Source organism: Medicago sativa, chromosome 3 (genome assembly GCF_051527215.1).
Source record: "Medicago sativa cultivar Bolivia chromosome 3, Bolivia_mono, whole genome shotgun sequence".
In the NCBI taxonomy this organism is placed as follows: Eukaryota; Viridiplantae; Streptophyta; class Magnoliopsida; order Fabales; family Fabaceae; genus Medicago; species Medicago sativa.
This window is the reverse complement of record NC_140751.1, coordinates 70723746-70739886: the sequence shown is the minus strand read 5'-3', so window position 1 is coordinate 70739886 and position 16141 is coordinate 70723746. Positions and strand designations below refer to the sequence as shown.

Genomic DNA, 16141 nt, shown 5'->3' with positions numbered 1-16141 from the left:
AAACACAAATATTAGTTTTCCATTTTCTACTTAACTTTTTTTTAATTTTTATGCAAATTTTCTACTTAAATTAGTATCATCAGATTTGTGAATTTTATTAGAGTAATAATAAGTTTTTTTAATAGGAAAAGGTAGCTGACAAAATTCCAGGAATACCCTTTCTTATGTGTAGGTTTCAAACATATGGTTTGATCAGACTTCAGAGAGCTCCAAGCTTTCAATTGCAGGACAAGAGGATTACCTAGAAATAGTGCAGGCCTGCAGGGCTAACAACAGAGCATCGATATGGACATGGTTTAATCATGATATGATACACTACCGTTTGGAAGATATGCTAGAAACGGTATAATTTTTGCAAATAAGGAAGTTTCGATAGAAGATTTAGTTAATAATATTAAAGTCCTCGTGAACTTAGCTCAGTTGATATGGACAATGCATAAAATATGCAAGATCTGAGGTTCAAACCCCGACCACCACAAAAAAAAGTTAATAATTAAAGTCACTTCTTAGAAATAAACTTCTTGTTAGGAGAAAGGGGGATCTATGCATGTAATGTTTTACAACTTAAAAGTTTACCTCAATTTGTTTTACCTATGTAAACTCGACTCATAAATTCGTACGAGTTTACTTAAAATTAAAATTATATAAAATTTATTATTTACATTGACATATGTAAGCTAATATAATATTGCAAATAGATCAATTTGCAAAATATGACTTAATCTTTTTTTTTTGAGAGGAAATATGACTTAATCATAAAAACAAAATATTATACCGTTTCTAGCAGATCTATTTGCAAATTTATTATATACATTGACCATAATAAAGAGTTATGTTTAACTTAGCATCAAAATATAAATTAACTTGCAAAATCTTAAGTTTCATAAGTCTTTAAACCATCCAAAAAATCATCGAAAAAAACAAGTTTCACAAGTTTCTAAAATTGTTAATAAAACTATCAAAAAATTAACTAGTTAATTTCTTCAAAAGTTCAATCCTTTTAAAGTTTCACAAGCACTTCAGTATTCAGTAAATCACACATCAATGACAGAAAACCACATGTTTCAGTAGCCTGCACTTGAAAAAAGAATTGGGTTTTGAAAGAAAATCAGCAAAAAAGAAAAAAAGGCCCAAAATAAAAAATTTAGGTGTTTTTTTAAATGTAAACTTGGAGGAGTTTACACGAGTTTAGCACGTGTTAACTTGGTCAAACTCGTCAAACTTTCCGATTTTACCAAAAATCGAGTTTACCTCCGAGTTAACACGTTTTTGACACCTAAAAACGTAAACTCGGACTAGTTTACGAGTTAACACTCAATTTATAGAACAATACTTGCATGTATTACGAATGATTTCCAAACCATCTCATTTGTCTTCTTTTTTAGGAGGTAGCTTTGGTTTCTTGGTGAATCGAATATATACCTTTGTATTTCGTCCTGTTTAGTGAGTCGATTATTATTATTGTACTTTTCTCATTCCTTTCTAATAAATCTATTTTTGTTGTTTTAAAAAAAAATACAACTAATAATAATTTAATTGATATACACCATCAATAATTTTTTTATACATATTAATTTTCAATCACACCTTTACCGTACATAAATTTGAGGAATTATTACATAGACCAACCCAACCCACTTGGATTGACCTAGTGGTATTGACTTGATCCCCAATTTCTGTTTACCCCGGATGATCGTGTTGGGTGAATTGTGACCTCGTACGATCGTGTCGGGTGAGCAACAGCCGCTTCGTCGGGATCTGAGAGTGTGCTCCTCCTCGAGGTTTCAGGTTGGATTCTCTTTGGTGTCAATTTGGGTGGGTTAGTTTAGCTTCTTCAAAAAAAAAATTACATAGACCAACGCAAAAAAGTGTATGTTCATGAATATTGATTCGCCATATAAGGAGTTGACTCATACTCATAGTAAGAGTGTGAGTTCAAATGTTACTCACAACTCTTTAAACTTTGAAATATACTCTTACTCATCAAACCCTTAAAATTCAATTCACATAAACTTTATTTTAAAAAATAAATATAAAAGAGTGAATAATTGTGCGATGTATTTAGATGTAAATGTAAAACATTTTTATACTGAGATGTATAGTGATTAAATCCTAGTTTTAAAATCTGAATATATTTCTACTGAAATATAATTATAATTTTTCTCTTTGACTTTTTTATTAAAACTATAATTTATTATTTTGGAATGAGTTTTACTTCTAAAATGTCAAATTGAATATTTGTGTAAAAAGAATCTTTTTTTCTTGAGAGGTTGTGTATAAATATTCTTATTGATAATTTATAAAATTGTATTGATAGTTGCTTCTTTTTTTTTATTGTCAAAAAGAAGTTGCTTCTTTTTGCACACGCTTTTGCTTCACTCTTAAATAATATACCTGCTACAAGAAAGATTGTTTCTCCACTAACAAAAAAAGTTTGTTTCTTCCTTAAAAAAAAAAAAGTTTGTTTCTCGTTATACGGAAGTTAAATTAGTTTAAAGTTCATCAAAAAGTCAAATTATTTTTTAATGGAAAAACTAAAGAAAAAAATTTATTTTCATTAATATATTTATTTGGCTTATTAAAAAAACGATTTATTTTCGGTTGGTTTTGGACTTTTGGTTTCTTAATTTATATTTTAAAAATTTAACCTACATTCCATAATCCATATTGATTAGCCTTAAATATGTTTTAGTCTCTGCATTTTATTTGAAATAAAATTTTAGTTTTCCATTATAAAATTCAGGTTTTTGTTCCGTTAATTGCCAACTTTTTTTTTATAAATTTGGTCATAACCCAGATTTTAAACCTAATAATTGACGATTTTTAGCCTAAAAAATGGTGATTTCTGATAGCAAATTGATAATGTTTGTATATTCTTTTCAAATTTAAAATTGGGGAAAAAATTATCACTGTTGGACAAAAATATTGCCAATGTTGAAATCAAAACTTGCTTAGGATTAAAATTGCAATAATGCGTGAAACTCAAACACAAAAAAAAAAAACCCGAATTTCAAAACAGAGGATAAAATTGATTCAAGTATATTTATTATTAGAGTTTGATCTATAATTTATTTTAATTACATTTTAAACCTTAATTTTAAGGATATTCTTCACACTTTTAGTCCTTTTAGGGAACCAAAAGTATTTCAAATCCACAAATTCAAGGGACCAAAAGTGTCCTAGAAAAAGTATGGAGACCAAATTCTTTTTTTTTTTTTGTGGTGGCCGAGGTTTGAACCCTGGACCTTGCATATATTATACATTATCCATACCAACTGAGCTAAGCTCACAAGGACTATGGAGACCAAATTCACAACAACAAAAGAGGCACGAGGAATAAATAAATTAGTGAAAAATAAAATAGGAAGATCAATATTGTGAAATAAGAAAATGAGAGGACCAAAACTATATTAGTTTCCTAAAATATTAATTTATAGGGAAATGTTAACTTGTGCCCTTAAGGCACAAGTTTAGAAGCCAATTGTAGAAACTAATTCTTGGAAATTGCGCATTCAATGCTTTGAAAGTTTAAACATTTATTTTTTCAATACAAAACTTATGTTTTATTTCTTTTTTTAGATCCTTAACTTGTGCCCTTAGGGCACAAGTTAACATGACCCTAATTTATATTAACAAACCCACGACATGAAATGATTGTAATTTTAATCATTAATCATTTGTAAGTTGGCAACTAACATACTACAATTTATTTTCTAAAAAAATACCTAAACAAATCTCCCACTTTTTCACGAAATAAAAAATGTTATCCTTGTAGTTAGCACCAAAGTGCATTACTTTGACGAAGACAAGGGCATCTTTGTTGCTTGCCCCTTTGGTCGTTCCAAAGATGTTTATTTTATTATTATCTTTCCTTTCTCTCTCTTTCACTAAACTATAAACAATTAATCAAGCTTCAATTTCCATGATTAAATAAACAAAGTAAAATATTATATGTTCTTGCGTCAGCCTAAGCACATTTAGATCTTTAATTCACATACCCTAGCTTACCTCACCTCACCACCTTCATCTCCAATGGTTGAATTTCAATGGAATCTCTCTCAAATTTCAGATCTCAACTCAAACACACCCATCACTTCTTCTAATTTAATTTCACCAATCTCAAAGTCACATAAAATTAAATTCAAACAAAATTAATATGAATAAATTTCATTTTGTAGTATAACAAAAAAAAAATGCAAGACAATTTAATTAGTGTTCAAACTATATAGTAACATTTATATTGTCCAATTCTAACATAGTACAAACAAAATTATAACACTAACATAAACATGAACCTCCTTCAATGGAAATTCAAACACCCTAATAAAAAAAAAAAATAAGAGAAGAGAAAGAAGAAATTTCTATTTACATTTGTTGCCAACAAAAAGGATCTTTAAGCAAATTAAGAGAAAATAGAGAGAATTTTTAGGTTTGAATTGAAGAACCCTTTCTTTAAGAATCAGAGTAGTGATCATTCCAACAAATGAGCATTACAACACAGCGTCTCATGATGTAGAAACGAGCTCTTTGTTCTTTAACAAGCCTAGCACACTTTCTAGCAAAAGTACACTTTTTGTGATGAGTGGAAGAATTCTTGTTGTTCACGAATGAAGAATTTGAGGAAAGGCTTCTTGATGATTCTTTCTTTGATAACTTCCACTTCTCATCTAAGTAGAATGGTGGGGCAGTTTCAGTGCTGCAACTGCATGTGGATGCTGCAGAAGAAGTAGAAGAAGACATGTTGGAGAGAGAGAGAAATTAGGGAACACTTGAGTTGCAAGTTGAAGTGTGTGTGTGTTTTGGAAAAAGAGAGAGATTGAAAACCACTAAAATTTAGTGGTTAGAGTTTTGAGTTTAACTGAGACTGAATCACTGTGTGATGGAGAGAATTAATAAAGGATGAAAAGCAGAGGTCAATATTTATAAGGACGGTTTAGATTGGGAAGAATGGGGGTGGGGGTCTGTGTACCACTGGGTATCACCTGGGCCTAACTTGGTCTCTAAAGGCCCACCATTAATATATTTTAGAATCTTAAATATCTAGTCTCTATCTAACGCGGACAAGTGGAAAATGGATCATTTGAAACTCACACACAACTGCGGATTCTTGATTCAAATTCGAGTGAAGTGTTCAACAGTGCAATATTAACATTGTCAGTCGAGTTTAGATCTTATATACAAATATCCAGTTTTTTTGCTCTAAAAAGTCTAGCGGCAAATTCACACACATATGTTGTGAATTCGGACTCAAATCTCACACAAATAAACTTTTACGTGTAGAACAAGTATCAGTGACAACCAATAATAAAATTGTTTCAAGCATGATTCTTGAGACGATAAGATGAAGAGTTAATGTAAACTCTTAATGAGATATGTACACACTCTATGTGGAGTGGGGTATTTAGCTACATGAGTATTCTTAATAGATTCACCTTTGTAAAGGTTGAAGTGGGGGTAGTTCCTTTCGAATTTTAGGTAAAATTCCTAGAGAATTCACTAAACCAAAAGTGACGTGTAGGACCTTTTAACACATGAGCTTTTTGAGAATACACCTAAGAAAGTGTTGTGTGTGTTTTGATGATAAACATAGAGTTGAAGACTACGAGTCACTCTAATTAAATTTGTATTTTACTCACTAAGGTTCAAGTCAGAAGACAACTTTGTTTATGCAAAATTCTTACGGAAGCATCTTACGCTATTTTTTATATATATTTTTTAAAAATTCTAATGGGGGACTGTTGGACCCTAAAGTGTGTGAATTAAAAATAAAAACTCTAGAGTCTCACATTGGATAGTAGAGTATACTAATGAGTGTATTTTGAAAAACATTAAAGTCCTACAATTCTTAGCTTACACACACCAGTTAATTTCCAGTATTTTATAAGGAGTGTTCATGTCTCTTTCCAAAGCACACCAAAACTGCACAAACATTTCAGTTCTATATATTCTCCCACTCGACGCATTTCGAGCCAACTTCTCCATATTTCTTTTTGTCCCTTCAATAATTTTGTCTCATTAGGTAAACATTATCTCTTCAGAGAGATATTTGTCCCTTCGATATTTAGAGTGGTCATAGTATCATAGTAGAGTTTTCTCCAAGAGTGCTCATAATACCACATTTGATTGATCTTAGTGGCATCATTGAGTGGTCTTAAATCTTAATATCATATTAAGGGCATATTTTTATAACGGATTCTACTGTACAATAGGATTTCATTACAACTGAACTGTTTTATCCTAGAAACATCGTGGTTAATATGATGCTTCCACAATTTTGACTAGTGCCACAAAATGTCTTAAACAGAACGACATAGTTTGCGACTCATCCCAATTGTAACGGCTCCATTTTATTTTCTGCAGTAAAACTAACATATAATAAAAATAATATTATAATGAAGTAGGTTCCCAAAGAACATGTAAGTGGGGTAAGATGCTAAATGCATTGTTTGTCTTGGGAGGAAAGGGGGTTTGGGTATTGAAGGAAAAATAAAACTAGACACGTAGGAAAGTTGTGGCATTATGAGTTGTATTATGAGTGGGGATGGAATGGAAGTAACTTCAAAATTGTGACAATTTGATGTGGAAATTTGTGATGATTTGGGAAAAGATTACATGGAATTAAAATGGAGAAGAAAAAGCAAAGTGAATAAATTTGTGTCAATTCAAACCTTGGTGGTGTTGACAAAGGAATTTTCATGTTTTGTTTTTCTTCTTTGGAGGCAAAAAATGAGGGGTAACCTGTGTGATTTTGTCGCCATTACTTAATTTACTGTGTGTGATGTGGAAGCCACTTTTATTCACTGTTGTGGATGCTAAAGCTCTCGTGGCTGTGACTATGTAACCAAACTTTGTTTTTTCCTCAAGAAACTAGTTACAAACCCGTGCTTCGCACGGGGGTTGAATAACGTATCTGTTAAAAAATTTGTTCCAAAGAAAAAAATTATTATTCAAAAAAAAAATTATGATATAAAAAAAAGGGAAAATTTTGTATGGAGTCGCTCAGATATAAGGAATACTTAATTTTGATTAAATTGAAAATGAAATTTTGATCAAATATTGTCTTAAATATTGTCCTATAAATCAACATGGGCTTGAGATATCCACACAAAGTATCAGATAGCCAAATAAATCTACATTCGATACGCACACCAGGAAAAAAAAGGGTTCAACACATCAATGAGAAAATAGCAAGTGTTGAAGGGGACTTCTATGTTCAACTTCTTTTTCAGCTTTTATATACATCTTCCAGTCTATTCAATAATTTCACACATACAAAGCCAGAAGGAAGAAGCAGATTTCTCCACATCAGTCATTAGGTACAAATTACAATATGTCATGGAAGACACTTATCGTCACGGATAACAAAACCAGCGAAATTCTGGCTTAAGCTAAGCCAGCCATTGCAAAACCAAATAGAACAACAATCTAAAATATTTCTGGCTTAGAAAAAACATGTAAATTTGACATCAATGTATCATTTAACGGACATACAAATGCAACATCAGTTCAGATGAAAGAAACTAATGCATAGATAAATAACACTAATCTGTCGGTTGTGTCACGGGCAAGAAAAGTTATCCGCTCAAAGTGCCATCTCAGCCTGCAGAGCTGCCAATTCATCTTCCTCAGGAGTCGGCTTTGCAGGAACAGGACGTGCAGGTTGCCTCCCAGCTGAGACATGCACTGTGGAAGCGTGAGCTGTAAATGTTGGCTGAAGAAGTTGTTCTTCCAACTCAGCATTCTCCAATTCTTCAAGTTTTGCTTCCAGTTCGTGCTGAAAAGAACAATAAATTCAGAATGCCACATGGACATGCATTAAAACCAATGTAGCACCAACATTTCAGATTGAACACATGTTTGGTGTCTACGTATTAGTGCTTCGTATATCAGCACTACCCTGGACTCAATATAGACAAAATCGAACCAACTTCACCCTGTTTAATGTTATTATTTCAAAATAACCTTGGATGAAATATGTTCCAAAACAAAATTTAATGAAAAGAGAAAGAGTATTTACAAAATGCAATTGTTTTTTTGATTACGTCAAAAAAGCATAATGTGGTTAATCGCTTTTCTTAATCTATGTGAAATTAGTTATTTTTGCTTATAATTAAGTCTGGAGAGAATCAAAAGGTACACATAATCAAATATCCTGTTTTCAACGGACATAACAAATAAATGAACATTTGATAGAATAACCTCGTCAAAATAAGCAGCTGCACCAATTGGAGCTGACAATGCTTCTGGAATCTGCTTCATATTCTCAGTCTGTTCATTTATCTCGTCCATGGTCTTGTCGACATCATCAATATTCCTGTAAAAAGAAACAGAACCAAACTCAATTAAATATATCACATATCATAATCAACAACTCGATCGTTAAAGACTTGGAATCATATATAATAGCAATACATACGTTGCTTTCTGCATAGCCTTCATAGTAGTTGCTCCTGTTCTTAACTCATCTACTGTTTCCGTGGTGGCTTTAGCACCTTCTAACATTATCATCTATTACAAAAATCACCTCCATAAGGGGAAAAAGAAGATTAAAGTTCCAAACCATTGTCTAAAGTAAGTAATACTAAATACAAATGATAATTTTTCCTTAATACCCAACTTGGCAGCAGAAAGTACATAAGGCAACTAATAAGAGTACATCTCACAATTTGTTGATTACTTAATCATCAAATCACTAAAGTGCTAAAAAGTACACACAACCAAAAGAGTACATTTCTCAACTCAGAATAGAACCACTCTGATTAATAGGGCAGTCTCACCTGGTATATTCTTTCTTTCTTGTGTTTTAATAGAATTTTATTTATTATAGTAACCAACTGCAGCTTATGTTATAAAGAAACTTCTGCATTGTGTAGGAGAATTTGGTTGCTGAAAATTATTTTTTGAACAAAATGGCTAAAGAAGCTTATAGATCATACATATTAGCGTGTACAATTCACATTCTTCGAAATATTCAGTGTTCAACATCTTGATATGCAGGTACAACTCTTAAGAGTATATTGTATTTTATAATTATTTCATGAATATGCATGTTAATGATATATATAGTCTAAATATGCAGTTAAGCACTTACTTCACTACTTGATAATTTAAATCACCTGTTATTGGGAACTTTTATGCATTCTTTTCATTTTGATTAAAAGCTGAAAGGATAGCGGCAAAATGAATGGTTGATTGGTAAGAATAAATTACTCAACACAATTAATCAGAGTGGCAACATATAGAGAGCCTAATCAATTGGTACATCCAAAATCATCAAGTAAAAAAATATCAAAAAGAGAGTTTAAGTTGCTCTAAATGTGGTCCTGTTTTGTTCCATTGCCCTATTTCTCCTTCAAGTCCGCCTCATTAATTAAGGGAATAGATGCACTTAAATTGCCGTTACTTTTGAAGCCTTCTCCCCACATATTAATCTGGTGAATACACTCATACACTCATCCTTCTTGAGGAAACAAACTGCGCGGACGGCGAATTCATGCTCAATGTACTTATCCACGCCTCAATTAAATCAGCCATGGACAATTCTTTTCACAAAAAAATTGTTAACTCCTAATCTATGAATTGTTTCACAAATTAAAAACAGGCATCTTCCACATTTGGGTTTATACATAGTATCACAACATGAGTATTCATTATACTACTCTAAATCAAAACAGAAGTGATAAGGAAATGATTCAAAGACATGAAAACTTTATAACCAACAACATTGTATCAATTTTAAAAAACAAAATCACTATAAGTCTATAAGTATAAAGACAAAGAGCACTTTACTCTTTAGGATAAATTTTAAAGATGTGACTGCATCTTGATCTCCTAAATTTGAAGACACGTAAAAAATAACACACTCTTATTTTCATGAAATATCAATTAAATAACACAATCTTACTAACTCTTATTTTTGAACCCTAAAATCAAATTACCATAACCAACAATATTATTTCCCTCAAAAAATAACCAACGATATTATTGGTTTTCTTATTTGAGACATTTCCTCAAACACCAAGTATTCACTCTTAATATCATTGGTTTTCTTATTGTGAGTTCTCAATTTCACAATAATAAAAATCAAGTCAAATAAAAAAAAAAATCAAATGAAATGCAAACAATTTTGTTGATCCAAACACAAAAATAAGACAAATTCAACACGAATACAAAACCAAATGACCAAAACAACACAATTTGCATTTCATCAAAATTTGATAAAATCAACAAAGTGAATTGATAACACAAATTCACCTGAGTTATAGACGATCCATTCACTACCAATTTCATTGTCCTAGAAGAAAATTGTATTGGCTACCCAGATAGAGGATGCAATGGTGTTTTGGAAGGTGCTAGCATCTCAAATATCCTTGAATAGATAACTGCATAAAAGCAGATAGCAGGACATTAAACCTGCAAACAGTAATATTTACATCATTTAGTTGATTAATATTCCAAACCTGATTAAATGATGGTATAGAGAATAAAAATTGTACAAAATTAGCAATAAAGTCCCACATAAAGTTCAACATATATGCAGAAAATTCATTCGAAGAATGCATTTTACGTTGACCTTCAAATCAAACTGCAACTGCATTTTCTTGAAGCACAAAACTGGGAATATAAACCCAAACAATGCATAATGCTAGAGAGCAAGACAAAACCTTTCCGGAAGAACAAAAATATAGATCATATGGTTATTCACAGAACTAAGATACTATCCATCATCGCATGGTCAACGAACAAATCGCAGATAGATCATATTATGATCCCTCTCCTCAGTAACAGCAAGAATTAGACATTGGCATTCGACTAACCTGCGTGCTTTGCAAAGCATTCCCCACTCACCTCCAATCTTACATTCCAGAGACTTGTCTACTTGCACAAATTCAAATTCACACTTCCAGACAAAGACACAATAATCAATGAAAGTGATCTCAGTTAGCTGATGAGGCAGTGTTTTTTAACAGAAGCCTGACCATGGCAGGAGCTGCGTTGAAAACAATAAAAGAACCATTAACAGTTTTGATGATGATTGTCAAGCATGTACTAACACAAAAAACATAGACAAAGAGATTAGCAATGTAAATAAATGATATATAGTCCATATTTATTTTTCACTGCTAGTAGCTTGACTTTTTGCACAATTCTACACTCATCTACCCTATTCATAGTCCAAGTAATGAAGATATAAAAGAAAAGAGAAATGTAAATGCACATGCACACGCACATATTATGAGAATGATAAGAGAAATAGCAAACAAACAAAGAGTTGCAACCAATGTGAATATATAAATGAAAGAGAGGATTAAATTGTAGATAACAGTAACAAATGGAGTATAATTAAATTAAGCAATGTACCTTACTTGGCTGATGCAGCAATCTGATTCTTCTAGCCTCTTGAACCTCTTCCACCAGTCCATCCACATCCTGACAGTAAGAAAACACAAAAAATGTATATTTAACAGTTAACGTAACATAATAGCTGGAAATAGCAAAAACTGCAATTCTTTCATATTAACTCATGCCTGTCACTTTCTAATGCACATAAGAGATTATTTTAGTGCTTAGTGTTTGATTATGAAATCATTAACGCAAAATTGTACATGTACAATCATAATTGTGCAATCAAAGAGCATGGTAAAACCTGTGGTTTAGAAGCTTGTGTAACTTTTTCTTGTTCTTCAAGTGCCTCCCCAATTCCCAGCACCACTGCTCTAGCACTCTCGATTTCGGCACAAGCAAAAGACTTCTCTTGATTAACCAACCTTTTAGCATCTTCAGAAGCCTATAGAACAAAAATGGAATCACATTTCTCTTCCATCAAAAGTGCTACAACAATAACTAATTACAGTATACCTTAACCACTAACCTTTGGTTCAGATTGTTTAGACACTTTATCAAGTTCAACACCACTAACTTGATCAGTACCATCATCATTCCCTTTGTACCTATACCACCTAAAACACAATACAAAGTAACCCAAATTAACAACTTAAGCTTGCCATATCAAGTTGCAAAAATTAATCTCAAATTGTAATCTGCAGCTATAAACTTAAAAATCAGGAGGGATATCCGCAAGCTTGTTGCTGATAGCAGGCACCTTAATGGATCTATTCACTCTATGCTTCCTGTCAAGAACACGTCAAGTTATAAATATCATATTATAACGGTTTCTTAAACCTTTTAAAGTAACAGAAAATAACTATTAATGTAGCAACCATAAGAATTACCTCTTCAAATTTCTCCTCATTTTGCACATGATTTGAGGTTCCACTCCCCTCCCTCAAATTCTGAAAAAAGAAATACCTACCAAAAAAGATAACTATAGAAACCATAGTCACAAACCAAGAAATGAAATCCACCAAATCAAAGGACATAATTGAATTCACACAAGGGAGACAAAGAAAGGTAATATCATAGAAAGACTTTCTTTATTGGTCATGTGTTGGAGATAATATTGGGAATTTATTTTAAGGCGAGCAATTGGTTAAATTTCTGGAAAATATTAGACATTTAAGAACCTCAATTCTGCTATCAATTGCCAATTCTTCAAAAACCATTTTAAAAAAATGATACATCATAAAAGCTAAAATATAGGAAAGAATAAACCAAATATGAAATTAACATATTTGTTGTCAAGCCTATTTTTGTTACGGCAATATGAGTAGTAGACATATAGATGACAAATATGTTTTCACAGAATGTAGAACCCTATAAATTTTGCTACTTGCATAATCATAACCTTTATAGAAAATACCTATTTGATGTAGAGCATGAACTTCGGCAACATACCTGAGGAGTTCCCGTTCAAAGTTTCATATCCTACCCTCAAGTTTTTATTTTTTATTTTTACAATTGAATAAAAACTCATTTGTGTAAAATAAATCACAATTTCAACTTAATGAATTTAGTGGTACACATCATATTCATTGCTTTAGGTCTCTAAAATTGCAACATAGTAGCTTCAAAAATCTTAATATACATCATGCTAGGATTAACAAATGAAGATATTCGACAGATAAAAATGCAACAAATGATGCTTGTTAAGTGATACCAAACTTCAAAACAACTTATATTCATAGTTGTTCCTTAGCAACTTAAAAATACCTATTGTTAAGTGATACCAAACTTTAGCACATCAAAACAACTTATATTCATGGTTCAACACAAAATCCTACTTCTGCCCCCAACTTCAAAATCGTCTACAGACTTCAAATCTGGACCAAAATCAATGAAACTGGTACCAAAACGTCCGGAATTTTGTTAGCTAACCATAGCATCAAAAAACACTTGATTCCAAGTTACAGGGAGTGAGTTCTTACCGTTTTAGTGGAGCCCTGTCCCAAATACGGGTTTCACCAAACTTCTTCCAAAAACAGCTTATTCCTAGCTTGTATCTCAATCAGCAACCTAATTACATTTTATCCACTTCTGCCCTTGCCCTAATCCTCCATAATCACTTTCTGTCAACTTCTAAAACAACTCAATTATGATTTAAGCAATTCTGTCAACTCCCAAAATAGTTTATCAGTTCACCAACTACTCATATGGTAACTTAAATATAGCATTGGTAATATAAAGAACACATAACCATACCTGCAACAACTTGTATTCCAACTTAAGCTTCCGCAAAACAACTTAATTGACAGCTTATTGCTTCTAAAGACTTCAATTTAAACCCAAACACTAAAACATCAATTCAAACATACCCCACAACAACTTAATTGCTACTTTCTAAACAATCTGATGGCAATAGTTCAAAACTATACAAATTGAGAAATTTTATTTCACATATTGAGACATTACCTCAAACACTTGGTGAGCGCCACTCCCAACCCATTTATTTTTTACATCAATTCACTTTTTACATCAAACAAAAGTCATAACTGATAACTTATAAAGCAAAAATCTGAAATAAATCATTTGTTTAAATAAAATCACATGATTGAGAATAGAACAATTACCAGCTTTGAACAATGCATTCCCTTCTTCCTTCTTCTTTCCATCTACATCAATCTTCTCTTCCGTATTAAGATCCCATGATTACACTTACACTAATGAATATCATCTCTAGCCCTCTTCATACCTACACAATCAAAATCACAAAATTAAATCAAAAAATTAACAATTCAATTGATCAATTATATCAACAACAACATTAACAACATAATTAACAATTTGATTAACAATAACATATGTTAAACCTAATATTTGTTGTGATGAACACAATCTACCAGAATCAAAATTCCAACCCCAAACATAAATCACAAGCAAGTTCGAATTTTGATAATAACCCAGAAAATAATTCAACATCAAGAACATAAATTCAATACAAAAAAACTAACCTGAAAAGCATGACATTAGCTCTTAACCCTTGTTCCTCATTACCATATTGAACCAAAATCAACACCAGAAAACAACATGCATGAGATTCTAGATCCAATTTCTGAAATAAACCCCAAGAGCAGAATAGAGAAAAGCTGCGCCCTAGAGGGAAGAAATGAGCAAAATGGAGCTTGCTGGAAGTATGAGATAGAAATTAAGTCATGACTGTAGCCTTGCATGTTAGTAATTTCCCTTCTTCCTCCATCGGCTTCTTTTCTTCTTCTCCTCTCCCTCCCTTCTCTCGTTCTGTTTTTCTCTCTTTTTTCTCCTCTCCCTCCCTTCTCTCGTTCTGTTTTTCTTTCTTCTTTCTTTTCTCTATCAACACAACACCTATATATAGTAGAAGGCACTTCCAATTACCAATTTACCATAATACCCCCAATAAGGGTAAAATGGTAATTTCCACGGACTATTATTTTCCTACCTAGTTTAGTAGAAGATTGTCATTTTCTTAATGGAACTTAAGTATCTCTTGTCACATAATCTCTTCTAAGGAAAATGGATTTTATGCTCATTAATTTATTATATTTATACTGCTAACATATTTTCGAATAAAAATGGTATATCAAACCTAATGCAATGTTTTAATTATTAGTTGTATGTATAAAGAAAGAAAGTAAGAAAGAAAATGAAAGTTAATTCCAATTGTTTTGTGCTTTGTTATTTCCTAACCAGAAGAAAGGAATGATCTTTGTGGCCATGAAAATAATGAAAGTTATCTTCACTATAAACATAATGCTATTTGCTACAATTAATTAGCAGAGAATTAGTTATCATGTCTTGTCTCATAAGATTTTGGAGATAAGATACGATTGTTGTATCATATCTTGTCTTAATCCAGAGTTTGATGACAAAACATGATATGATAAGTTAATCTTGAAACTTATCGTATCATGTTTCACTAGTTAAATTCATATTCTAAATATAAGCTAGGTTATTATCCAGTAGATAAGATAAGAAAATAATTGACTAATTTACCCCTATAAAATCTAATTTAAAATAAAAATTAAATATTATAAAAAATAAAAACCTATTAAAATAGGAATATTTAAGAATAAAATAATTATAATATTTTTAAAAAATATGAATATGAATTTTTTTTTATCAAACTAATTATATTTTATTGCAAGGTTAGTTTTATCATTTACATATAATTTATATCATACCTTCATTTAGCTTATCAAACACATAATAGAATTATTTAGTTACCCATGAGTGTTTTATTTAACCCACTAACTTCAAACATTTTTTGATTTTCTAAATTCCAAGAGTTATATTGTGATGGTTTCAACGGTAAGTATTGCGAATATGGGCAGATTGACATTGATTTTCCACTTGTGATTCATTGAAAAAATATTCCATTAAGTCCATTTGATTTATTGGCAATGAAGCTTTCATCAATTGTATTTCTACCACGAATTCTTTATCATTTACTCAATTTACTCAATTTCTCTTAATATTAGCTATTTATTGGTAAATAATGAAAGTAAATTAAATAGTTCTAAAAATATAATAAAAGTAAATATCTATTTAAATAAAACAGGGATATAAAATACGTATAAAAATACGTTATATATTAAATCTCAAAAGGATGGCATAGTAAATGGTAGAAGAGATATATCATATGAGAAATATATTAGAGATTTTGTATTGAATCCGGAGTATGTAAAATTTCTTCATACAAAATTGACAAGAAAAGTAGAGAAATGTGAATGTCTTAGAAAGAAAAGAGTGGGAGAAAATATGAATAACT

General features: G+C 31.2%; 3 protein-coding genes across 6 annotated transcripts; all 3 read right to left on the bottom strand.

Moving 5' to 3' along the window:
- Nucleotides 1–4204: 4204 nt before the first annotated feature.
- On the bottom strand, nt 4205–4909 carry LOC146939750 (small polypeptide DEVIL 11-like). Its single transcript, XM_085753268.1, has one exon. It carries the CDS (start codon nt 4738–4740, stop codon nt 4453–4455), a length of 288 nt encoding a protein of 95 aa, XP_085609394.1. The 5' UTR covers nt 4741–4909; the 3' UTR covers nt 4205–4452.
- A 2296-nt stretch (nt 4910–7205) lies between these two features.
- Nucleotides 7206–10958, bottom strand: LOC146939749 (vacuolar protein sorting-associated protein 32 homolog 1-like). Of its 3 annotated transcripts, none has more exons than XM_085757483.1 (5): nt 10818–10958; nt 10255–10382; nt 8417–8508; nt 8200–8314; nt 7206–7774 (listed from the first exon to the last, which is right to left on the bottom strand). In XM_085757483.1, exons 2-5 carry the CDS (start codon nt 10288–10290, stop codon nt 7583–7585), a joined length of 435 nt encoding a protein of 144 aa, XP_085613609.1. In that variant the 5' UTR covers nt 10291–10382; nt 10818–10958; the 3' UTR covers nt 7206–7582. The 3 variants fall into 3 exon arrangements, with proteins under 3 accessions (XP_085613609.1, XP_085613608.1, XP_085613610.1); XM_085757482.1 differs by having other exon boundaries at nt 10255–10413; nt 10818–10956; XM_085757484.1 differs by lacking the exon at nt 10818–10958 and adding an exon at nt 9117–9161 and having other exon boundaries at nt 10255–10413.
- LOC146939748 (stomatal closure-related actin-binding protein 3-like) lies at nt 10839–14822 on the bottom strand. 2 transcript variants are annotated; one of them, XM_085757486.1, is made up of 8 exons: nt 14349–14815; nt 13326–14089; nt 13111–13240; nt 12234–12325; nt 11873–11960; nt 11648–11788; nt 11362–11430; nt 10839–10990 (listed from the first exon to the last, which is right to left on the bottom strand). In XM_085757486.1, the coding sequence occupies exons 4-8, from the start codon at nt 12260–12262 to the stop codon at nt 10964–10966; spliced, it is 354 nt and encodes a 117-aa protein (XP_085613612.1). In that variant the 5' UTR covers nt 12263–12325; nt 13111–13240; nt 13326–14089; nt 14349–14815; the 3' UTR covers nt 10839–10963. The 2 variants fall into 2 exon arrangements, with proteins under 2 accessions (XP_085613612.1, XP_085613611.1); XM_085757485.1 differs by having other exon boundaries at nt 10849–10990; nt 11367–11430; nt 14349–14822.
- Nucleotides 14823–16141: the final 1319 nt, after the last annotated feature.